The sequence below is a fragment of the Rhinopithecus bieti genome, unplaced genomic scaffold (assembly GCF_001698545.2).
Source record: "Rhinopithecus bieti isolate Rb0 unplaced genomic scaffold, ASM169854v2 scaffold_11842, whole genome shotgun sequence".
Lineage (NCBI taxonomy): Eukaryota > Metazoa > Chordata > Mammalia > Primates > Cercopithecidae > Rhinopithecus > Rhinopithecus bieti.
The window spans coordinates 655702-679880 of record NW_016806902.1 but is presented as its reverse complement, the minus strand read 5'-3'; the positions used below and the strand labels follow the sequence as shown (position 1 = coordinate 679880).

Sequence of the window (24179 nt, the reverse complement as noted above, 5' to 3'; positions counted from 1 at the left end):
AGACATGAGCCGCTGCACCCCAGCCTCATCTCATTTTAACTAAGGGAAACCTCTGCAGTGACTGTGAACCATGAAGAACCCATATGTACCTGAGCCTGTGCCATCTTGGGATATTTTATGGTTACACATAAGAGTCTGAAATATGGAATTGGAATCAGACATCCTCTGTCCATTTGAGTGTTTGGAGGAGTGAATCTAGTGGGGCTTGGTGGAGCTATTTGGAACATTTGCTGCTCTCAGCAGATGCAGTGGCTGTTATAATGGGGGACCTTTCATGGGCGTCCAGGCTAACGGATTTTTGTGTAGAAATGGTCATTGTTCATCTAAGCTGCTACTGTTGCTTCTCTCAGTTCTCGGAATGAGACCGTCCTTTCTGGCTGCATCCTATTCAGAGCGTGTTTCCTTTTGCAGGGCTGAGCCTAATCCTCTGCCAGCTTTCGTTACCCTCTATCCTTCCAAATGAAAATGAAAAGGTTGTGCAGCTGAATTCATCCTTTTCTCTGAGATGCTTTGGGGATAGTGAAGTGAGCTGGCAGTACCCCATGTCTGAAGAAGAGAACTCTGATGTGGAAATCAGAAATGAAGAAAACAACAGTGGCCTTTTTGTGACAGTCTTGGAAGTGAGCAGTGCCTCGGCGGCCCACACAGGGTTGTACACTTGCTATTACAACCACACTCAGACAGAAGAGAATGAGCTTGAAGGCAGGCACATTTACATCTATGTGCCAGGTGAGTGGGATGGGTCCCCAGGACCGAGCTTCTTCTCTTCCTGTCCTTCCTGTTAAATTTACTAAGGTTTTAAACATATATATAAATAATTAATATTTATTGCAGGAAGTTTGAAAGATGTAAGCGAACACACAGAAATAAAAATCATTTGTAATATTATCAAGAAATATTCATTGTTAGCATTTCAGAGCTGTATTAAGTTTGGAAAGTCATCTTTGTTATGACATGTCCTATATTGGTACTGTATAAACAATCTGAAATATACTCATCTCTATTCAGTTCATTCAAGTTGCACACATACTCACAGTGTGTCCAGCACTGGGCTACGTGTTGAGTATACAAAAATTAATAGGTAAGCCCGGTCTTGGAGTTGCTGATAGTTCATTATAATATCTTCCAAATAAACACTCGATTTACTCCTGGGCTCAAGTGAGCCCCACCCACCTCAGCCTTCCAAAGTTCTGGGGTTACAGGCGTGAGCCACTGGGCCTGGCCTACTCCTACATTTAATTAAAAGGACAAAGGATTGAACACAAGTGGTGGCAGTTGGGTAAATTAAAAAGGACTGTGGCTAGAATCCTTGGTTTTAGAACAAAATAGAAACCGCTTAGGATTCCTGCCATCCTTGCTATTTTGGCATAGGTCGAGGAAGGGGGTTCTCACAGAAGTGTGTCTTCCTACCTTTCTGCCTTTTCTTTTTCAGTTTTTAATGGGCTCCTCTTCCTACCCTCTGTAACTACGGGTGTCCCCAGGGATCTAGACCCTCTTTACTTCTTTCATGATACTCTTATTCATATGAGCCTTCCTTCTTAACAATTAAGGAAAAAGTAAACAACTTTGTTTTGAAAAGGGAAGACATTTAGAATGTCACCCCAACTTCATTCACACTTAGATTCCTTCAGGAAAATCCTCTAGGTGTGGAGGGATTGTCTCCTGCTGTGAAGAGAATGGTAGGATCATGAATGTGTTAAAGGCACACAAGTCCCTGAAGTTTTAATCCGTGTAAGATTGTCCAAAATTCTTCTTGTTCCCTATCTTTTTCCAGCACAGATGCCATCCAAGTAGCCCCTGCATCGCTGGTCTGACAGGGATCTTTTTATTTCACAATAATGGAGACTTAGGGGCCTTTTCTGCAGCTGATGTTTGAGAATCTTAGAACTTCTTACCATCGTAGCTTAAGTAGCTGTTTATCTTTTGGAAAGGAAATTCTCAGGCTCCTTCTCCTTCTCCTTCTTTAAATTTTATGTATTTCTCAAAGGATTACTTTTTAACAAACACATTTCTGTGCTACTTTTCAATCGTACTGACTACAGGTGATAAGAGTTTTTTGAAAGTATTTCATAATAAAACTAGAAATATTTTTTCCTGTTTTGAACAGAGTTGAACTCTATGATTTTATTGTTCATTTTTGTTTTTAGTTGTTTAAATTTTGATTTAGGTTCCTGGTTAGTATTTATTTATTTATTTGTAGAGACAGGATCTCTCTATGTTGCCCAGCCTGGTCTCAAACTCCTGAACACAAGCAACCTTCCCACCTTGGCTTCCCAAAGTGCTGGGATTAAAGGCATGAGCCACAACTCTTGTCCAGTATTGATATTTATCATCAGTATTATCCATCAGGAGACAGGCAATTTGATATTATTCATACTTAAAAATCATTTTGTAGCTGTCATGATAACTAATGCCAGTGGGGCAATTCTTCTGGATATATGTGTAAAGGTGAACTTCATACCTAGTATCAATACTGCCAGTGGGATAGTTTTTCTGGATTTATGTGTAAAGGTGAAATTAATGTCTAATAGAGTCTTCATTCTTTTTCAAACCACAGACCCAGATGTAGCCTTTGTACCTCTAGGAATGACGGATTATTTAGTCATTGTGGAGGACGATGATTCTGCCATCATACCTTGTCGCACAACTGATCCCGAGACTCCTGTAACTTTACACAACAGCGAGGGGGTGGTACCTGCCTCCTACAACAGCAGACAGGGCTTTAATGGGACCTTCACTGTAGGGCCCTATATCTGTGAGGCCACCGTCAAAGGAAAGAAGTTCCAGACCATCCCATTTAATGTTTATGCTTTAAAAGGTACTTGTATCATCTCCTTCCTTCTTTAAATAAGAGTAACAGGCAAAATCATCAGGTGCATGTATGATTTTTTTTTTTTTAAATCATCACCACTGGTGATCCTAAATTCTGATTTTGGGATTTAGGACCCCAGCTAATACAGTGTCAGGGTGACCTCTATGGTTATAATAATAAGCTTAAAATTACTAAAGGCTAAAGCTTGATTACTCATGCAAGATTTCATGTTTCATCAGTTGACTTCAAAATACTGTAAGGAATTCTTTTCTTACATAAGCCTCTTACTTTCATTCACATTCCTGACTACGGAGGCCCTAAAAACAAACATACACCTAGGGGGTTAGATTCCTAGATTAATTTTAGTAACTTAAGAAAAATGATTTCAATTTTGAAGAAAGTAGTTGTAGACTTCAACCCTTTGATGTCCACAGTTAGTACGCTTGGGGAAGTATAATACATGCTGAGGTCAACAGATATTTCCTGACCACTATTCTATGTGGAGGAATGGGTAGCAGCAAGAGTACACTGTTTTAAAATCAGAGCACAGCTAATTTTGTGCCAGGCACTGTGCTAGGTTCTGGGAAAGTACTGAGAATAATTGAGGAGCAGAGTGGAAGAGAAGAAGAGAAGAAAAAATTGGATGGAAACAAAGTGTCTAGAGCAGTGTGGATCATCAAAGGTTGGTTGATTAAATGAATAAATATGTCAGTCAAGGTGATTGTAGACGAGTATAACCATAACTAACGCACTGCTGAGGAATGCGGTGTTCTGTTTGATTGGAATTTATTTTTATTGTTATTATTTTATAATTCTGTATTATAACTATACACCTAATTGTTGTACACCATCTCAAAATCAAGCCTTGTGAGATTTTCCAAATTTTATCTTGATCAGGGCTTCTATTCATAATTGGTTCACAAATTATTTTTCAGGGTTTTCTTAAAAAAAACAAAAAACAACACCACCACCCAAACTTTATAAGATCCTTACTATCCTATGGATTTTTAGGCCCTTGTATTTGTTCTTTTTTATAGCAACATCAGAGCTGGATCTAGAAATGGAAGCTCTTAAAACCGTGTATAAGTCAGGGGAAACGATTGTGGTCACCTGTGCTGTTTTTAACAATGAGGTGGTTGACCTTCAGTGGACTTACCCTGGAGAAGTGGTAGGTACCCTCAAAATGTGCAATGGCTTGGAGCAGAGCAGCAGGGCTCAGAAGACCTGCATTTGTGCTGGGTCTGTCACTGAGGGGCACATCACTGAGTTTCTCTAGACCTTAGCTTCCCACCTCTATGATGAACACATTTGATTAAAAGGCCTTTAGGGCTCCTTGATCAATGGGCGAGTTTGAAACGATAGTTGCTGGACCAGGGCCTTCAGAATACATAAAGAGTGTGCACTAAGCCTTCTTTCTCAGAAGTCAGACAGAAATAGGAAGGTTCTCTGGCTACAAGATATCAACCAAAGACTTAGAAGAGCAAAAAAACCGCTGGATTTTACTATTGAGGAGAGTCATTGATTGTCATTGTCTTGGCTTCTGTGCTCCTGACGGTTGATTCATCTGATAGTGTTTATTGCCCGCACTCCTTCCTCTTCTGCCTTGTTGACACTGAGGACAGTGTGTCTTCCTGTTCCACCTCCTATGTGCCTGACCTTTGCATGGCTCACCTTCAGTGAACAGTCACCATGTAATCATTCAGCAAAGGTTTAATGATGTTTACTCAATCCCAAGCACTGTACCAGAAGCTGGTCCAATATTGCCAGATGAAGGGAGGAGGGGAGATGGAAGTGGGGAAAGGGAGCCACCATGCTGCCTCTTGGTCACTGGAGATTTACAGAGTCTCAGTCATTCTAATGCATTGTCACCAAGTAAGAGAGCCATGTGTAAGAGGCTATGAATGCCCAAATGCAGGAATGACTAACATTCTTATGGGGAACAAAAACCAGATATATATATATTTCTTCCCTCTACTCCTGACTTGTAAATTTCTGCTCCCTGTTCTTTTAGGCATTTGACAGCTTTCTGTCCTTCTATCCATTGATCTCCCTCCTTTTATATATTTCTCTCTCCCATGCATTTGACACTGCTTTTCATTCGTCCTGGGGCATCTGATTGGAAGGTGGGCATTTTCACTATTGCCTCATAAACTTCACATGGTGAAGGGACATTTACAGTCCAACAAATGTACATCTTCCCTGAAATATGGAGTGATTTGGTTCTTCTGTTCACGCTTGATTGCTGTTAATCCCTAAAACATAAACACTACTTTTTATTTATAGGATACAGCATTTTTTTCCCAAACCAAAGTACATGCTATTTGGCTTACAAATATATAATCAAAGTATTGTTTCATACAATATGGTTTTTTTCTGATTGTAAAAGTAATGTAGGTTTATTGCAGAAACTTTGTAAAATACGGAGAGACAAAGGAAAGACTACTTCTCAGAGCATCACTGTTTATATTTTAGGGAGCTAAAACTTTTATTTTTTATTGGTCTTTCTCTTTTTTTTTTTTTTTGTAGAGATGAGTGTCTCACTATACTGCCCAGGTTGGTCTCGAATTCCTGGACTTAAGTGATCCTCCTACCTTGGCCTTTCAAAGTGTTGGGATTACACATGTGAGCCTCTGAGCTTGACTGAGATAAGGCTTTTAACTCTTTCTTATCCATAGATAAACATTGAATAATTAATAGGTGTTATTCTTTAAACAGTAGTTTATTACATTCTTTATACTTCAGCAGTATAGCACAAACACCTTATATGTGTCATTAACTATCCTTTTAAAAAATGGGCTGGGTGTGGTAGCTCATGCCTGTAATCCCAATACTTTGGGAGGCCGAGGCAGGAGGGTCACTTGAGGCCAGGAGTTTGAGATCAGCCTGGGCAACGTATCGAGACTCCGTCTCTACAAAAATGTTTTAAAAATTAGCCAGGCGTGGTGGCATGGGCCTGCAGCCTCAGCTACTCCGGAGACCAAGGTAGGAGGATCGCTTGAGCCCGGGAGGTTGAGGCTTCAGTGAGCCATGATTGTGCCACTGCACTCCAGCCTGGGCAGCAGAGAGAGATTCTGTCTCTAGAAAAATTAAAAACGAAATAAAAAATCTCATGAGTTTCTAAGCAGCTAGCTTTTTTTCTTTAGGTTTTATCTTTTAGAGCAGTTTTAGGTTTACAGCAAAATTGAGTGAGAGGTACAGAGATTTCCCATGTGTTTCCTGCTCCCACACATGCATAGCCTCCCCGCTTGTCAACATCCCTGCCATCCATTTGCTGTAACTGATGAACCTCCATTGACACATCGTATCACCCAGAGTCCATAGTTTACCATAGAGTTCACTCCTAGGAGCGAGCTTTTTAAAAGTCGGTTTTCTTCCCCTTTTGCTGTAGAAAGGCAAAGGCATCACAATGCTGGAAGAAATCAAAGTCCCATCCATCAAATTGGTGTACACTTTGACGGTCCCCGAGGCCACGGTGAAAGACAGTGGAGATTACGAATGTGCTGCCCGCCAGGCTACCAGGGAGGTCAAAGAAATGAAGAGAGTCACTATTTCTGTTCATGGTACATTCCGCTTTCTAAAATGTCAGTCGTCCATGCTGCTCGGGATCCATATGTGGTAATCTTTATTTAATGGAAACTCTTCCCTGTACAGAGAAAGGGTTCATTGAAATCAAACCCACCTTTAGCCAGCTGGAATCTGTCAACCTGCATGAAGTCAAACATTTTGTCGTAGAGGTGCAGGCCTACCCACCTCCCAGGATATCCTGGCTGAAAAACAATCTGACTCTGATCGAAAATCTCACGGAGATCACCACTGATGTGGAAAAGATTCAGGAAATAAGGTAAAGAAACACTCTGCCCAAGTATGCCTTTTTTTAGTGTGCATCAGAGGCGGACTGAGGTTTGTGTGTGTCTTACAACCCAGACGCAAAGTCATTCTAGAAAATGTAGCAATCTGAGTTAAGAGATGCTTGAAATCACATCCCTTGAATGATAACATTGCAATATGGTATTTATTTAATGAGAAGATGAGAAGAAAGAACTAAAAGCTCTGGCCCCTGGGGAAAGACAGGTCACTGTATTCAGCTAGGGTGGAAGAAAGGAGGTAAAATTGGACTCACCAGGATTGAATAGATTGAATACATTCCCTGATGTTCATCATCCATATTGCAAGTAGACATGTATGGTGATTACACCCATGAAGTAGTTATCACATCACTTTACGTGAAAGTTAACATCATAGACTTAATCTGGAACCCATTTGCCCTAACTGAGGACTCCACAGGAAAGAAGAGTAGAGCCTGGCTGACTTTAGTCAGGAAAGAGATGTGCAATGAATCACTTGGATCCCTGCCTTTTAATCAGAATGGTCGATTGCTCTCATCTCTTAACTGGTAGTGGTGTTTTGAGTGAGTTACCCTCAGCCACAGTTTCCTCATCTACAATGCAGGGTAAACAATACCTTATGTCCTTCAAGGCAAGGCATTGGATCAGATGATATCATGGGGCTTCTTGAGGTTTTAAGCTGTGATTAGAACCCAAGAGTCAGAAGGTACATCTTGCACCCAGCTCACCAGCCCTATACTTTTGTCAGAAATCATCTCAGAAAGGCAAAGTCAGTCCTATATTTCAAGCCTTCAGGAGGAGGAAGAACAGAGCCTTTCTCATCAGTTCAGTTCACCTCATGATTTGCTTTCTTCTTTCTGAACTAAATTCCACGTGTAATTGAGAAGCAGTCTGAGAAAGTGGAATTTTACAACCTCTATAGAATAGTAAAGGAAAAATGAAGTGGGGTACTGAATCTGGTAGGCTTTCTGTTGACACAAAATGAAGGTGCACAACGAGGAGGGCAGCTTTCCATAAGGAACTTCCATGAGGCTGTGCAGCCAGAGAGGAATAGGGTAACACTGGTACAGCTAACACCTCCAACACATGTGTGAGCATTGTCTGCAAGCCATAATCCACAGCAATGGCAGGACAGGCTTGCCAACTGAGTGGTTCTGGAAAGCTGCGTTTTCCTTTTAATGATTCAAGGATCCTTCAATGTGTATTTTTTAGTTCCTATTATGAACCAGTAAATATAAAGATGAACATGGTAGGTGGGGGATCTGGCTTCCTGGAGCTTAAAACTAGTGGACCCACTGGTTTTCTTAGCTGAAGAAGTATAGACAACAAACAGCAGAGGATAATTTGGTAATCAGCATCCCACTGTGCCCTAGGGGACTCTCTAAGGAAATCCAGTCCTGGAGCACACTCAGTATGGTTCAGCCTGCTCTCTTCATAGGTCTGAGTGCCCCAGCATTTGCAAAGTGTTTTGGAGACTATGAAATCCTTTCACACATACAATCTCCTTTAATTAACTCTCACAATGACTCTGTGCTATGTGTACAATTATCATGTTTTACACACAAGGAAACTGAGGCATGGAGAATTGTAATAATGCCCGAGATCTTCTCACTCCATGACCGGTGCTTTTCTTTTCCATTCCAGTTGCTTTTTCACACTGTGATGATTTATAAAGGACAATCCAGTGGGCACATACTATATTTATGCACACGCATGCACACACAGACACACACACAACCAGATGTCATTTATAATCCATGTAAAATATTTTTGGGGAAGCTTCTCTTTAATAAAGTTTGTAGAAGCATATTTTTTCTAACTTTTTTTTTTTTTAAGATGGAGTCTTGCAAGCTCTGTCACCCAGGCTGGAGTGCAGTGGTAAGATCACAGCTCACTGCAACCTCTGCCTCCTGGGTTCAAGCGATTCTTCAGCCTCAGCCTCCTGAGTAGCTGGGATTACAGGTGTGTGCCACCATGCCTGGCTAATTTTTTTTTTTTTTGTATTTTTTAGTAGAGATGGGGGTTTCACCATGTTGGTCAGGCTGGTCTCGAACTCCTGACCTCAAGTGATCCACCCGCCTTGGCCTCCCAAAGTGCTGGGATTACAGTGTGAGTCATCACACCCAGCCTATAACTTTTTCTTTTAAATAGGTGATAGAATCCCATGCTTGAAAAATAATCAGACATAAAGAGAGTGCATTGTAAGAAGCCTTACTGTACTCCTGTCCCCAACTGCCCAATTCTCCCCTCCTTCCCACAGGGAAACACCTTTATTTGTTTAATTAGGTTCTTAGGAAACCTTCCAGAGTTTCTTTAAGCAAAATACAAGCAAGTAGGAATGTCATATCCTGTGGACCTCTCCATACCAATATGTAGAAAGTGTCCTTATTCTGTCCTCCAATGGTATTCCATTGTTTTGCTGAACCACCTAAATGATGGATATTTAGGGGAAGCAAATATTTTTTTAAAAAGGTAAAATCAAAGGGTTTTTTTTTTTGTTTTTTTAAAGAAAAGCTGGTAGGCTGTGTTTATTCTTTCAGAAATCAGACCCTGGCTGAACTGATAGCTCTTGGAGATGACCACTGCTCATCTCTGAATGTCTGATTTTCTCTTGTAAGAATTGTGTGTATGATCCAGGCCTTCAGTACGTGCACTGAATGTTGAGAATTCCAGAAGAGATGATATGGACAAGGAAAACAAGATGACTTTAGTTTTACAGTAAAATAAAACTTAAATTGAATAGTACAATTGCTTAAACAATTGGAACTTACTTAGCTACTGCTTGTTGAAACAAAATCCTTTTTTTAAAAGGTATCGAAGCAAATTAAAGCTTATCCGTGCTAAGGAAGAAGACAGTGGCCATTATACTATTGTAGCTCAAAATGAAGATGATGTGAAGAGCTATACTTTTGAACTGTTAACTCAAGGTATGTAAAGGGAGTATAAAGATAATGCTAGCTCTGTAGATGAGTGTCTTCCAAGGAAAGCCTGGCACTTTCCTCCTGGGTCATGGAAGAAAAGCAACACTTAGGGGAGAAGCAGTGTTTGCAGATGTCACATATTAGGTATACCTCTGCTGAACTTAGGAATTCAGGTATTTCTGGGAGGTTCGGGGTTACTCTAGAGTAGGCGGGGAATCCCTAGGCTCCACTAGCTTTCTTTATTTTTGTAGAGATGGGCTCTTGCCATGTTGCCCAGGCTGGTCTCCTGGGTTCAAGCTGTCTTCCCACCTTGGCCTCTTAAAGTACTGGGATTACAGGTGTGAGCCACTGCACCTGGCCTTCACCAGCTTGCTTAGCACCTGCTTCTCAATCTGAGAATAGAGAAGTGATACTTTTTGGTCCAGATGATCTTAGATTGTTCTGGAGAGTTTTGCTACAAGTTTTCCTTATAGACATTGTACACCAGTCCCTACCAGAACAGAGTGCCCAAGTCTGTTTACAATCAGGCGCAGCACCTATCCCCAGTCCCAGCCATGTGCCAGGTGCCGTCTGAGGTGCATTCATGTGATCCTCACAGTAAAACCTGTGATACAAACATCACCGTATACCTAATTTATTTGACCACAGATTTAGGGAAGAATCTTTAAAACCTGATAATATACCACAGATGCATTTTGGTAAATGCTGCTTTAGATTATACTTTAGCCGAATCCATTAGTTGAATCCTAAGCTATAATATAATTTTAAGAAATTCCTTGCCTTTCAAGCCAAATAACCAAGGGACTTCCTCCCTCCCTCCCTCCCTCCCTCCCTCCCTTCCTTCCTTCCTTCCTTCCTTCCTTCCTTCCTTCCTTCCTTCCTTCCTTCTTCTTCCCTCCCTCGCTTGTTCTCTCTTTTCCTTTCCTTTCTCTCCTTCCTTCCCTCTTCCCTCACTCTCTCTTTTCTTTTCCCTTCCTTCCTTCCTTCTTTCCTTCCTTCCTCCCTCACTCTCTCTTTTCTTTTCCTTTCTCTCCTTCCTTCCTTCTTTCCTCCCTCACTTGTTCTCTCTTTTCCTTTCCCCTTCCTTCCTTCCTTCCTTCCCTCCCTCGTCCCTCACTCTCTCTTTTCTTTTCCTTTCTCTCCTTCCTTCCTTCCCTCCCTCCTTCCTTCCTTCCTTCCTTCCTTCCTTCCTTCCTTCCTTCCTTCCTTCCTTCCTTCATTCTCCTCTCCGTTCTCCTCCCCTCCCCTCCCCTCCCTTTCCCTTCTCATCTTTCTTCTCACCATGTTGCCCAGGCTTGCCTCAAACTCCTGGGCTCAAGTGATTCTCTTCCACCTCAGCCTACCAAGTAGCTGGGGTTACATGTGTGAGACATCACAACCATGGACTCTTCACTTTGTTCACTCCAGGTTAAAAACATCACAGGGATAAATCTCAAAACACCAAAACTGTGAAAATGCTGCTAATCATGTGGGTCTGTCTAAATTGGAGTGTTACTTGTACAACTGGTTTCAGCCCCTCTGGAGTGGTTTGAATGCCACGTGGATGAGTTGTGAACTCATCTTCCACTTTGTAGTCCCACATGTTCTGGGACACGAACTCTTCCATTCTGACTTCTTTCTGCCTCTCGCAGTTCCTTCATCCATTCTGGACTTGGTCGATGATCACCATGGCTCAACTGGGGGACAGACGGTGAGGTGCACAGCTGAAGGCACGCCACTTCCTGATATTGAGTGGATGATATGCAAGGATATTAAGAAGTATGGAAAACAGATGTATCTTCTTCCTTTGTGGTCAGAAGCTTTCTCCCTTGACACAAATGATGTCAAATACATTTTACTTATTGACTATAAGATAGGGTTTTGGGTGTGATAGCTTCAGGGTGTGTATCTTTTGTCACAAATAGCTGTAAGGAGAAGGTCCCTGGCTTTCATTAGACCTTCAAAGTGTCTCCAATCTAAAAAAAAGAGTGAATTTTAAGAACCACTGTCCTAAGAAGATTTTTACTACCCTGGCTCACATACCTTATTTGGTGAACTTTGTTTGGTGGTCAGACTGCATGTAAACATAAATGTGACTGCTTAGTCCCTTATCTGCCTACCTGCTGTTTGGTGGGTTAATTTGCCAGTGCCTCCTCCCTCCTCCCAGTCCTCAGCCTTCTTAAATGGGCACATGAGCGGTGTGTTTACACTTCATCCCTGGTAACTGGTTGTGTTCAGAAGCCTCAGTTGTTTCTTCCTCTAGACAGAGACTCCTCATCTTAACTTCTCCTAGGGCTAAGGATGGACTTGGATGTTGACTGGAGTTTCTAGTAGATTCCAGTGTGGAGCAGGAATCTAGCTCTTATAACTCAATCTGAGGATCATCGCAACCCTAGTGACACCTTAGGGGCTCTTCCCAGAGTGAGTGTTGAGAAGGGAGGGTTCCAGGCCTTTTTGAAGGTGTGGGAGATTGAGATCATTAAATATGGTTGAAATTGAACTGTTCAGTTTGCTCATAGGTTCAAGATTGGGGAATGGTAGTCGTATTTTATTAAACGCATTTATCTCTGCCTGCTATGTAAACACGTTCAGTTCATGTGTGAATTATTCCCTCTTTAGCACATGCAGACAAGTTTTAATGTTCATCTGCATGTAAAATAAATCAGTGTGTAGTGCCCCAAAATGTAGACAAGATCCCAACACCTTGCCATCTTAGAGTGTTCCCTTGGCTCCACTCATTGCCATGACTCTCAGGAATTGGCCCTATACTTAGGCCCTTTTTCTCTCTAGATGTAATAATGAAACTTCCTGGACGATTTTGGCCAACAATGTCTCAAACATCATCACGGAGATCCACCCCCGAGACAGGAGTACCGTGGAGGGCCTTGTGACTTTTGCCAAAGTGGAAGAGACCATTGCGGTGAGATGCCTGGCTAAGAATCTCCTTGGAGCTGAGAACCGAGAGCTGAAGCTGGTGGCTCCCAGTGAGTTCCTCAACAGTCAGGACAACTCATCAGCTGAGCCCCATTTCCCCCAGGCAAAACTTTGAATCCCAAATAGGAGTCATATAGAAATGAAGGTCCCAAGGCAGAAATTTAGTTATGAATGCTCTTAAAGGCAGGCATGTGGAATTTGCTTTATTTTGTTTTGTTTTTTGAGACAGAGTCTTGCTCTGTCGCCCAGGCTGGAGTGCAGTGGCACAATATTGGCTCACTGCAACCTCTACCTAGGACTTTGTTTTAGATTCAGATCCAAAACAGCATTTTGCAGAGGCTCCTCAATATTTTGCTTGTCTAATAATATAGCTACAGTTTCTACTTTGAATGTCTGTGTATGTGGATGCAGTGTGGGGAAGAAGGATCTTCTGTCTCATTGCTCCTTAAAAGATGGATGAAGCCAAAAGCAATATAAGCAAAATGCAATTTACAAAATAAGCTTTATAATAAAGCATATGGAGTAGACGTGTCTGCCCATATAGTAGCTGTCAATTGCATTTATCCATCTTTATTGTTCCTATTCAAATTCTGCCCATAAGTTTACTGTTGGAGCAACTTTGGAGAAAATACTGAGTTCTCCTGATTGAATTTTGTCCCCTTCTTGTATAAGGAAAGAGTTGATGTAGTTTCCTGGGTGTAGATAGTTTGAGAGATGGTACTTCCTATCCCTAAAATGAACCAGACAGCCCTCACATTTCACCACCAGCAGTGAGAGATTCCTGGCTCAGACACAGCCACACTACCTTGCTGCCCCCGTGCATGTCTGCCAGGAAACTTTTCATTGTGCCTCTCTCTCTTGTCACGTAGCCCTGCGTTCTGAACTCACGGTGGCTGCTGCAGTCCTGGTGCTGCTGGTGATTGTGATCATCTCACTCATTGTCCTGGTTGTCATTTGGAAACAGGTAGATATTTTCTCATAAAACTAAAGATCTTTGAAGCCAATGAGAACAAGAACAGCAACCTGGCTCAGTGCTTGGCACAGAGAAGGAGCTCAGTAATTATATGTGGAGTGAACGTTGTTGGACTCTACTGTGTCCAGTCACTGTGCAGCTTCATTGAAGCTCTGGTGCACTGGGACTTTGGTAATTCACCAGTTACCGGTCCTGGTCATTTATAGAAACCGAGGTATGAAATTCGCTGGAGGGTCATTGAATCAATCAGCCCAGATGGACATGAATATATTTATGTGGACCCGATGCAGCTGCCTTATGACTCGAGATGGGAGTTTCCAAGAGATGGACTAGTGCTTGGTAAGTTCCATGGGGTGACCTCCCAAGACTCCCTTTTCCCTTGCACACAGCTTTACAATTTATAGGCCTTGGCAGAATAGAGACCTGAGCTTGTGCTTAGTAAGAACTAGGCAATAGAAATTTGCTTTCAGAAATACATTTCTGTCTTGACAATGAGTTAATTGGATCACTGCAATGATTTTTTAAAATCTCGTTCCATAACAAATTATAGTTAAGGAAAATTTTACAAAGGGAGAAGAGAATATGAAAAGGGCTGGCAAAGATACCCACCAAAATTGCTTTGCTTTAGAAATGACATGAATTGAAAATGAGATGAATTTCTGTGACTAAAAATGAGCAGATGAGAAATGAATGAGGACAACCACAAAATGTGTTTTGATTCAGTATGTTTTAAAGGTGCATTAGATACTCCTTTTATTTTATTTTGTTTAATTTTTTTTTTTTTTTTTGAGATGGAGTCTCGCTATGTTGCCCAGGCTGGAGTGCAGTGGCGCCATCTCGGCTCACTACAAGCTCCGCCTCCCGGGTTCACGCCATTCTCCTGCCTCAGCCTCCCAAGTAGCTGGATCTACAGGCGCCCGCCACCACGCCCGGCTAATTTTTTTTATTTTTTTTCAGTAGAGACGGGGTTTCACTGTGTTAGCTAGGATGGTCTCAATCTCCTGACCTCCTGATCTGCCCGCCTCGGCCTCCCAAAGTGCTGGGATTACAGGCATGAGCCACCGCGCCTGGCCGATACTCCTTTTTATATATTTAGAATATGGAATATAAAAATATAGGTACATTTTAAGGCAAAATATGTAAACATAAGCAAGTCAACTTACCACAAGCATTTCAAATATTTCAATCCTGGGCTGAGACCAAGAATATGAAGCTTTAGTCCAAGGCAGTATTTCTTTTTTTAAATCACACTCCTAATGAATGAAAGCAAGACAAAGGCAAATGAAGTATAGGTAGAGGTTGTGTTATGATGAATGATCTAACAGTACATACGTTAAAGAATGCCAAATGCAGGTTTTAATTACTTACCTGTCTCATTCCAAAATACAGAAGTCTGCTTGGAGAGTTACTTAAACTGAAATCAAGCAAGGCAGCAGAGTGAAATCACCTTTCCAAAAGTTGCAACTGAGGAAATTATGACAGTGAATGAGATATGATCTAACCAACTCCATTTTGCTTTAGCCTCCAAGTTGTCCTTGTTCCTTCCTGGGCATAGGCCAAACTAACTTTGAGAGGAACTTATTTTATAGTTTGACTTTGAAAAAAAGACAATAATAGCCCTTTGCCAAAACAAACCCTCTTCTTGCCTGGGAACTAGACTGCCTTTGTGGGACTAACAAATTAGCTACAAGATTAGAAAGCACGGTTTAAGGGTCACTGTTGTGAAACCTGAGGTCAGTGCTTGAGATATTTTGGAGACCCTGTATTTTGATGCATCAGCTGACACCACCCAGGTCAATAAACTGGCTCATCTGATCTTGTGGCCCCTACCTAGGAACTGACTCAGTGCAAGAGGACAGCATCAGCTCATGATTTCATCTTTGACCCAACCAATCAGCACTCCTTATTTCACCCCCTACCCACCAAATCATCCTAAAAACCCCATTACCCCAGTTTCAGAGACACTGATTTGAGTAATAGTAGAATAGTAGAATAGGTATCCTGTACAGCCACCTCTGTGTGAATTAAACCCTTTCTCTATTGCAGTTCCCCTGCCTTGATAAATTGGCTCTGTCTAGGCAGCAGGCAAGGAGAACTCATGGGGCGGTTATAAGAGCTGCTCCCAATTTCAAATATTTATATCTAAGCTTTCTTTATTTTCCTGCCTATTTCCCAAAAAGGGATGAGGAGCTTAGGGAGTTAAAAAGTAGTAAAATACGGGGAAAGGGGCATAATTCCCATTATACTGAAAGGCATTGCTGGTGAAGCAATACCTTTCCAGGTACGATTTCCAGTAACACAGACATGCAGTAAGAGTCAGTGTTGGCTGTTAGTGTCTTTCATGAGCCAAGTCTTTCCTGGGCTTGGCTATCCGCGGTGAGACTGACACCCTGGGAAATGTTTCTCTCAGACTGTGAGCACTTTCAGGGTGGGACAACAGCTTCAGTGTCTTTACGTAAGTCTCCTCCCAACATGAAGCTAATTGCTGTGCTCTCGGGCATGCTTAGCTCTTGGTGGAGTGGCTTTCCTAATTAATAGGGAGCAGTGAGCCCAGTCTGAAGTTTTTACTTAGTCACTCCTTGGAATCAGTGATATTTTGAATCCTGAAGTATTTCCAGTGGCTAATAATTTACTAAGACAAAAGATGCCCCTGTTTGCATATGGAAAACAGAAGGGGAGAGAACCAGGGCGTATGGGTGAGAGCCTCCGAAGGCAGAGGATCCCAGGGGCTGGCCCAGCACGGAGCTGGTAGACAGCATGCTCACACCAGGGAGGGCTGCACCCTCCTTTCTCCCGTCTGTGTTTTCTTTCCCCTGCAAATGTTACTCGACAAAAGCAATTATGCTAATTTCCTTCCCTGTGGGCTCAATTCCGTTTTTGACACGATGACTTGGAGGAGTCATTATGCTTATTCCAAACAGGAAAGACACCCGCCCAGCTGTCCACCCACAGAGAGCTGGCTATGGTGCAGAAAGCTGAGGAGGCGGCTGGAGTTTTTGGGTGTTAATGATTCTGCCTGCCCACAGGTCGGGTCTTGGGGTCTGGAGCATTTGGGAAGGTGGTTGAAGGAACAGCCTATGGATTAAGCCGGTCCCAACCTGTCATGAAAGTTGCAGTGAAGATGCTAAAACGTAAGTGCTCCTTCCTGGGGATTTTTTGAGCATGGGGATATTAAAGGAATTTCTCAAAATCATACAGCTAGTAAATAAGACATTTAGGACTAGATCCTGATTCTTTTGACTCCAGGTTTTATGTGTATTTAGACAATTTTGTCAATTAGGTTTATTTAGATTGCTTTTGCTGCCCATATGTTGGAAAATTAAGAGCTTGTTATTTCCGGACTTCATTTTGCTAGAAAGACCAGGAATTAGTTATTAGCATTGAGGCCAAGTAGCCATCTACTTCATTTAGACTTTTGGTAAATAGAATGATATCCAATCACAGGATTAGTCATGTTCTTGGTTTTTTTCTGAGCACGGGAAGTTGGTAGCTCAGCTGGACTGATATGTGATTTATTCCTTCAACAGCCACGGCCAGATCCAGTGAAAAACAAGCTCTCATGTCTGAACTGAAGATAATGACTCACCTGGGGCCACATTTGAACATTGTAAACTTGCTGGGAGCCTGCACCAAGTCAGGTGGGCTCACTGACCTGGAGTGAGGGTTTTCACTGGACACATGTGGTTCTGAAAACTGTTCATTCAGGCTTAAATCCTCCACTCTCCATCCCCACACATGCCAGGGAATGGAAGTCCCTTAAATGGAGCTGACCGGTCCCTTGAATTGATGGAAGCTCATTGTTTTTTGAGCAAAATCTGTTGCCAGTCCAGTCATAGCCATTCATGGCTCTTTTTTTTAAAAAAAAAAAAACAAACACTTTTTTGGTATGTTGTTTTTTTCTGCCCCATATGGTCTGCAGGATAATTCATGACTTTTTTGTTCTTCATTTTCATACCCATCTCCTAACGATTTTTGTCTCCATAGGCCCCATTTACATAATCACGGAGTACTGCTTCTACGGAGATTTGGTCAACTATTTGCATAAGAATAGGGATAGCTTCCTGAGCCGCCACCCAGAGAAGCCAAAGAAAGAGCTGGATATCTTTGGGTTGAACCCTGCTGATGACAGCACACGGAGGTGGGTGCAAAGAGAGACGTTGCTATCTATCATTATCTTACAGGCATCACAAATGAAAAGACCCATGTCCTGATAGATTCCATGTCTGCAGGTTCAATGCCCAAGGTAGCAAGACTTAGAGTCAAACCATCCTGCCCAGTTGACTATTCCATGATCATGCAGAGAGATTCATGATGTCTACAGGTGTTTTGGACATGGGAAGGCCTTGCTGATAGGTTTGAATGAGAGTGAGAGTTAGAATGATTCTGGGAGCTCTTCTGCTATTTACATGTGATCCATTTAGACCTATAAAATGCAGCTCTGGTCAGGGATGCTTGAGTTCTGGAACCTTGCGAGAACTGTCTGTGGATCTCCAAGCTCGAGGTCCTTGCTGAACCTGGACCTATAAATGACGCCAATGATAGTGATCCCTACTGCAGAAACCTACAAGTGGCTATAAAGAGCTGTAGATAGGAAGTTCTGTAATATCAGAAAGTACAATGAATTCACTTCATAATAAATTACTTAGTGGACACCAAATGGGTGCTAAATTGATTGGGTAGAAGGAATTATATGCCCAAGCCACATGGCCACTTGGCTCAGGTTCCAAGGCCTGTGAGTTGAAAAACTGAGAAAGAATAATGACAGACTTAATGTAGTGAATTCTTCAAACTTTAAGTGTAATGGACTTACAGATCCATGGGAGCACAGCCCCACTGTCTTAGATATGGCTCTACAGGAGGTGCGGGCTCCTGCAAGAGAAGCGCAGGGAACTGGCTCTGAAAACAAGTGGACAGTAATCATCATGGCAACTGACATTGTGGAGTCCTTTGTATGTGCCAGGTGCCATGACAAATATTCCCCCAGTCTTTCCCATCTTTGTCAGTGGGATTCTTTCTACGTCTTCTGAAAAGTGCTTTCGTGATCCCCAGATCAAGTCATTTTTCTTACAGGCTATTGAAACCATTCTTCCTTCACAGCACATCTGAGTTTGAGTTGATCTGTGTATTTATTTTGTTTGTTATATTTCTTTTTTCCCCTGTTTAAAAAAATCTTTTATTTCCATAGGTTTTGGGGGAACAAGTGGTATTTGGTTACATGAGTAAATTCTTTAGTGGTGATTTGTGAGATTTTGGTGCACCCATCACTGGAGCAGTATACACTGAACCCAGTTTGTAGTCTTTTATCCCTCACCCACCTCTCTTTTCCCGAGTCCCCAAACCCATTGTGTCCTTCTTACGCCTTTGTGTCCTCATAGCTTAGCTCCCACTTATAAGTGAGAACATACGATGTTTGGTTTTCCATTTCTGAGTTACTTCACTTAGAATAATAGTCTCCAGTACCATCCAGGTTGCTGTGAATGCCATTAATTCATTCCTTTTAATAGCTGAGTAGTATATATATATATATATATACCTATATATACATATGTATAGATACACTGCAGTTTCTTTATCCATCCTTGATTAAGGGGCATTTGGGGTTGGTTCCACATTTTTTCAATTGTGAATTGTGCTGCTATAAACATGTGTGTGCAAGTATCATTTTCGTATGACTTCCTTTCCTCTGGTAGACATCCAGTGGTGGAATTGCTGTGGTGCATGTATTTGTGTGACTATTTGATTAATGCTCATCTCCTTGACTAGATCACCTCACGTGAAGGGTGTGGATTGGTTTTGCTTTTACCTGGTTAGCTCCCTTGCCTACCTCAGTACCTGGCACGTTGTAGGTCCCCCAAAATCATCATCTACTGAAAGTGGAATGACCATTTCAGAAGGGCACCCTGGGTAAGTTTTCTCTTTCTGTTTTTACAGCTATGTTATTTTATCTTTTGAAAACAATGGTGACTACATGGACATGAAGCAGGCTGATACTACACAGTATGTCCCCATGCTAGAAAGGAAAGAGGTTTCTAAATATTCCGACATCCAGAGATCACTGTATGATCGTCCAGCCTCATATAAGAAGAAATCTATGTTAGGTAAAAGTGTCTATACTCACTCTGGGTATTGGGACTGTCCAGTGGTTTATTATGATACTTAAAGTATTTAGGGGGGAAGTGTATAGGGATGGTAAGTGAACCTGGCAGCCCACGTGGTCTCTAAATTCAGGTCTACACAGCCAGTTCTGTGACATATTTCCAGGTTTGTGGCCTGTAAACTGAAAAGAATAAAACCCGACAATGTAACAAATTTTTTAAACTTTAAATGTAATAGTTTTAAAGAATTCTCCTGGTATGTTCCTGCAGTAAATATTTTTTAAAAAATAATTACTTATTCTGATATAATGAACTTCCTTTTTTGTTGCTAACATGTCTTTCTTTTTTAATGAAAATATGGTGATTGATATTCTTTTTAATGCCCTTACTTGGCAGTAATGTAATACCCCTACAAGTTGGCAGTCTTATGTTTGTTCCTCACACCGTTTTTTTTCCTTAAGTTTTAGAAGTCTCTGATGTCTATGAGTTCAGTAACCCTTGCTTTTACTTTTCCTAACATTCAGTTTGTGAGAGGAACTCTAGAGTAGATAATTTGCAGTTACATTTTCTGGACAAGTGTTTCTGGTGAATGTTTTTTGAAGGTGGGTCTATCTGTGTTTTAAGCACACGAATATATAGCAGGGTTAAATTGATTTATAAACTCCAGGGAGTCCAGCTGATGCCCAGACCAGATGGACCACTTCACATCTGCTCAGGGTGGTTCCTCCAGAGCCCTGGACTGGTCAGAGACATGAGGTTGGAAGTCTGACATTGGCTTGTCCTGTGAGCTTGTCTTTTTGGGTCTGAGTCCTCCCATTAGTCAATGCAAAAAAGTGTTGAGCTGCCCTGGACACTGTTTTGGAAATTATTGATGTGCTCTGAATGTTTTCAGGGTTCTTAAGTGAAAGGTACAATCCATTAAAAAAGGAATTTGTTTGTTTTGCAAAGCTCAGTACACAATATTTTCCATTTCTGCAGTTCCAAGTTCCATTCACTTCTCATTGCCAAATGGGTGAACTTCCAAGCGCTTTTAAAAGATTAGCCAGTGAGAGTATCGGAACCAGTACTTCCTCTCCCCTCCCATATTGTTAAAAATAGTTTACATTGCTTCCCAGGCTGGGCTGGTGGAGTTGGCACAAAATGTCAGAGGAACCTGAGTCATGCTCAGGCCCAAGCCCTTTTGGCAGGCAGACCACTGCTTTCTGGCCTTCCGTGGCTATCTGAAAAAAATGTGAATGGCTAGAGCTACTCTTCACTTGCCTGAACATTTTCAAAAAGAATTGAGAACTTCTGGATTAAATTGCCTTCTTCCTCGAAAACCCTGGGACCCTTCCAGATGGGACTAACTGGGGAAAGTGGACAAGTTACAAACAAAGAAACTCAAAGCAAAGTCATTGGCACTGATCTCTAAGATGCTATCACATGTGATTGGTGGTTGATTTTATTAACAATCTATAAGCAAAGTACTACAAAGGTGGCTTTAAAAAGAAAATAAAGCAATTCCCAGAAGCTACTTTTTCATGTAGCTTGTATATGTGCTCCATGTATTTCATCATGGAAGATTTTAGTGTGTGTTTATGTGTATGTGTGTTTTAAAGGTAACTGAGACGATTTGCTAACTATGGTTGATAAAAAGAAATTTAGGAGGCAAACAAAATAATTATGTGTGAGATTTGTCCTTGTGGCTATCTGTGTGTGTGTTGTGTGTGTGTGTGTGTGTGTGTGTGTCTGTGTGTTTTAGGCTGTTCTTTTATTGCTATAAAGAAATCCTAGAGACTGGGTAATTTATAAGGGAAATAAGTTTAATTAGTTCATGATTCTGCAGCCTTTACAGGAATCATGATGCTGGTAGATCTGCTCGGTTACTGGGGAGGCCTCATGAAGCTTCCAGTCATGGCAGAAGGCAAAGTGGTGCAGGCACATCACATGGCCAAAGCAAGAGCAAGTGAGACAGAGAAAGAGAGAGACGTCACACACTTTTAAACAGTCAGATCTTACAAGAAGTCACTTACTATTTGCAAGGACAGCACCAAAAGGATGGTGCTAAATCGTTCATAAGAAAGCTGTCCCCTCCATTCATCCCCCACCAGTCCCTACCTCCAATACTGGAGATTACAATTCAACATGAGATTTGGGCGGGGACACATATTCAAACTATATCATATTGACCCTGGACCCTCCCAAATCTCATGTCCCTCTCACATTTCAAAATACAATCATCCTTCCTCAATAGTCCCCTCAAGCCTTAACTCATTCCAGCATCAACTCAAAGTCCAAAGTCTTATCTGACCAAGGCAAGTCCCTTCCACCTATGAGCCTGTAAAATAAAAAACAAGTTATTTACTTCCAAGATACAATGCGGTTATAGACCTTGGGTCAACATTCCCATTCCCAAAGGGAGAAATTGGCCAAAAGAAAGGGGCTACAAGCCCCACAGAAGTTCAAAACTCAGCAGGGCTGAAAGCTCCAAATAAACTCCATTGACTCCGTATCCCATATCCAGAGCACACTGGTGCAAGGAGTGGAGCTCTTGGGAGGGGTGGAACTCCCTGTGGCTTTACAGGGTTCAGCCTCTGCAGCTGCTCTCAGGGGGTGGTGTCAAGTGCTTGTGGTTTTTCCAGGTGCAGAGTGCAAGTTGTTGGTGGATATATTATTCATGGAGGATGGTGGCCCTCTCTTCATAGCTCCACTAGGCAGTGCCCTGGTGGAGACTCTGTGTGGGGTCTTCAACCCCACATTTCCCCTCTGCACTGCCTTAGTAGAAGTTCTCTATGAGGGCTCCACTCCTGCAGCATGCTTCTGTCTGGGCACCCTGGTTTTTTTTAATATATCCTCTGAAATCTAGGCAGAGGCTCCCAAGCCTCAACTCTTGCACTCTGTGCACCCACAGACTAATACCACATGGAAGCTGCCAAGGTTTATGGCTGTCACAAGCTGAAGCAGCAGCCCAAGCTGCACCTGGACTCCTTTGACCCATGGCTGGAGCTGGAGTCATAGGGATGCAGGGAGCAGTGTGTCAAGGCTGCACAGGGCAGTGGACCCTGGGCCTGGCCTATGAAACCATTTTTCTCTCCTAGGCCTCTGGGCCTGTGATGCGAGGGGCTGCCATGAAGGTCTCTGAAATGCCTTCAAGGCCTTTTTCTCATTGTTTTGGCAATCAGCCTTTGCCTCCTTTTTAGTTATGCAAATTTCTCTAGCAAGTGGTTGCCCAGCAGCCCTCTTTAATTCTCTCCCCAAAAAGCTTTTACTTTCTCTGTCACATGGCCAAGCTACAAAGTTTCCAACCTTTTATGCTCTGCTTCCCTTTTATTTTTTTTATCTTTTATTTTTTTTAAGAGATGGGGTCTCGCTGTGTTGTCTGGGCTAGTTTAAACTCCTGGACTCAAGCAATTCTCTCACCTCAGCTTCCCAAAGTGTTGGGATTACAGGTGTGAGCCACTGTGCCTAGCTTCTGCTTCTTTGTAAATGTAAGTTTCAACTTCAAGTCGTTTCTTTGCTTTTGCATCTGAATGTAGGCTATTGGAAGCAGGCAGGCCATGTCTTGAATACTGCTGCTTGGAAATTTCTTCCACCAGATATCCTAGGTCATCACTCTCAAGTTCAAAATTCTACATATTCCTAGGGCATGGGCATAATGTGGCCAAGTTCTTTGCTGAGGCTTAACAAGGGTGACCTTTACTCCAGTTCCCAATAAATTCTTCATTTTCATCCGAGACCTTGGCAGCCTGGATTTAATTGTCCATATCATTATCAGCATTTTGGTCACAAGCATTTAACCAGTCTCTAAGAAGTTCCAAACTTTCCTTCATCTTCCTGTCTTTTTCTGAGCCCTCCAAACTCTTCTAATCTCTGCCTGTTACCCAGTTATCTTTACAGCAATTTCCCATTCCTTGATCCCAATTTTCTCTATTAAGCTGTTTTTGCATTGCTATAAACACTTGAGACTGAGTAATTTATAAAGAAAAGAGGTTTCATTGGCACATGGCTCTGCAGGCTCTACAGGCATTTGCTTCTGGGGAGGCCTCAGGAAGCTTCCAATCATGCTGGAAGGTAAAGGGGGAGCAGGCATATCACATGGCCAGAGCAGGAGCAAATAGAGAGAGAGAGTGTGGGGGGGGAGAGAGAGAGAGAGGTGCCACACAGTTTTAAACAGGCAGATCATGCAAAAAGTCACTCACTTTTGCAAGGATATCGCCAAGGGGATGGTGCTAAACCATTCATGAGAAATTCACCCCCGTGATCCAGTCACCTCCCACCAGGCCCCATCTCCAATACTGGGGATTACACTTCAACATGAGATTTGGGTGGGGACACATATCCAAACTATATCATTTTGTGTGTGTGTGTATAATTTTTAAACCAGATATATGTTTCTGCATATCTCTTTTCTTTTCTTTTCTTTCTTTCTTTCTTTCTTTCTTTCTTTCTTTCTTTCTTTCTTTCTTTCTTTCTTTCTTTCTTTCTTTCTTTCTTTCTTTCTTTCTTTCTTTCCTTCTTTCCTTCCTTCCTTCCTTTCCTTCCTTCCTTTCCTTCCTTCCTTTCCTTCCTTCTTCCCTTCCCTTCCCTTCCCTTCCCTTCCCTTCCCTTCCCTTCCCTTCCCTCCCCTCCCCTCCCCTCCCC

The 24179-nt window shown here is 42.1% G+C and overlaps 1 protein-coding gene across 6 annotated transcripts in view; it reads left to right on the top strand.

Annotated features, from left to right (window-relative positions):
- PDGFRA (platelet derived growth factor receptor alpha) overlaps positions 1-24179 on the top strand; it is a 62331-nt gene that overhangs the window by 25863 nt on the left and 12289 nt on the right. For 5 of the 6 annotated variants that reach the window (XM_017878649.1, XM_017878650.1, XM_017878651.1 and 2 more), the window contains 14 exons: positions 412-729; positions 2558-2818; positions 3850-3980; positions 6201-6372; positions 6464-6653; positions 9469-9584; positions 11210-11336; positions 12348-12541; positions 13361-13455; positions 13671-13803; positions 16491-16595; positions 16992-17102; positions 17449-17602; positions 19396-19562. In XM_017878649.1, coding sequence (XP_017734138.1) covers positions 412-729; positions 2558-2818; positions 3850-3980; positions 6201-6372; positions 6464-6653; positions 9469-9584; positions 11210-11336; positions 12348-12541; positions 13361-13455; positions 13671-13803; positions 16491-16595; positions 16992-17102; positions 17449-17602; positions 19396-19562 — 2274 coding nt within the window. The remainder of the gene's footprint in view (positions 1-411; positions 730-2557; positions 2819-3849; positions 3981-6200; positions 6373-6463; positions 6654-9468; positions 9585-11209; positions 11337-12347; positions 12542-13360; positions 13456-13670; positions 13804-16490; positions 16596-16991; positions 17103-17448; positions 17603-19395; positions 19563-24179) is intronic. The other variant, XM_017878654.1, reaches the window with a different exon arrangement.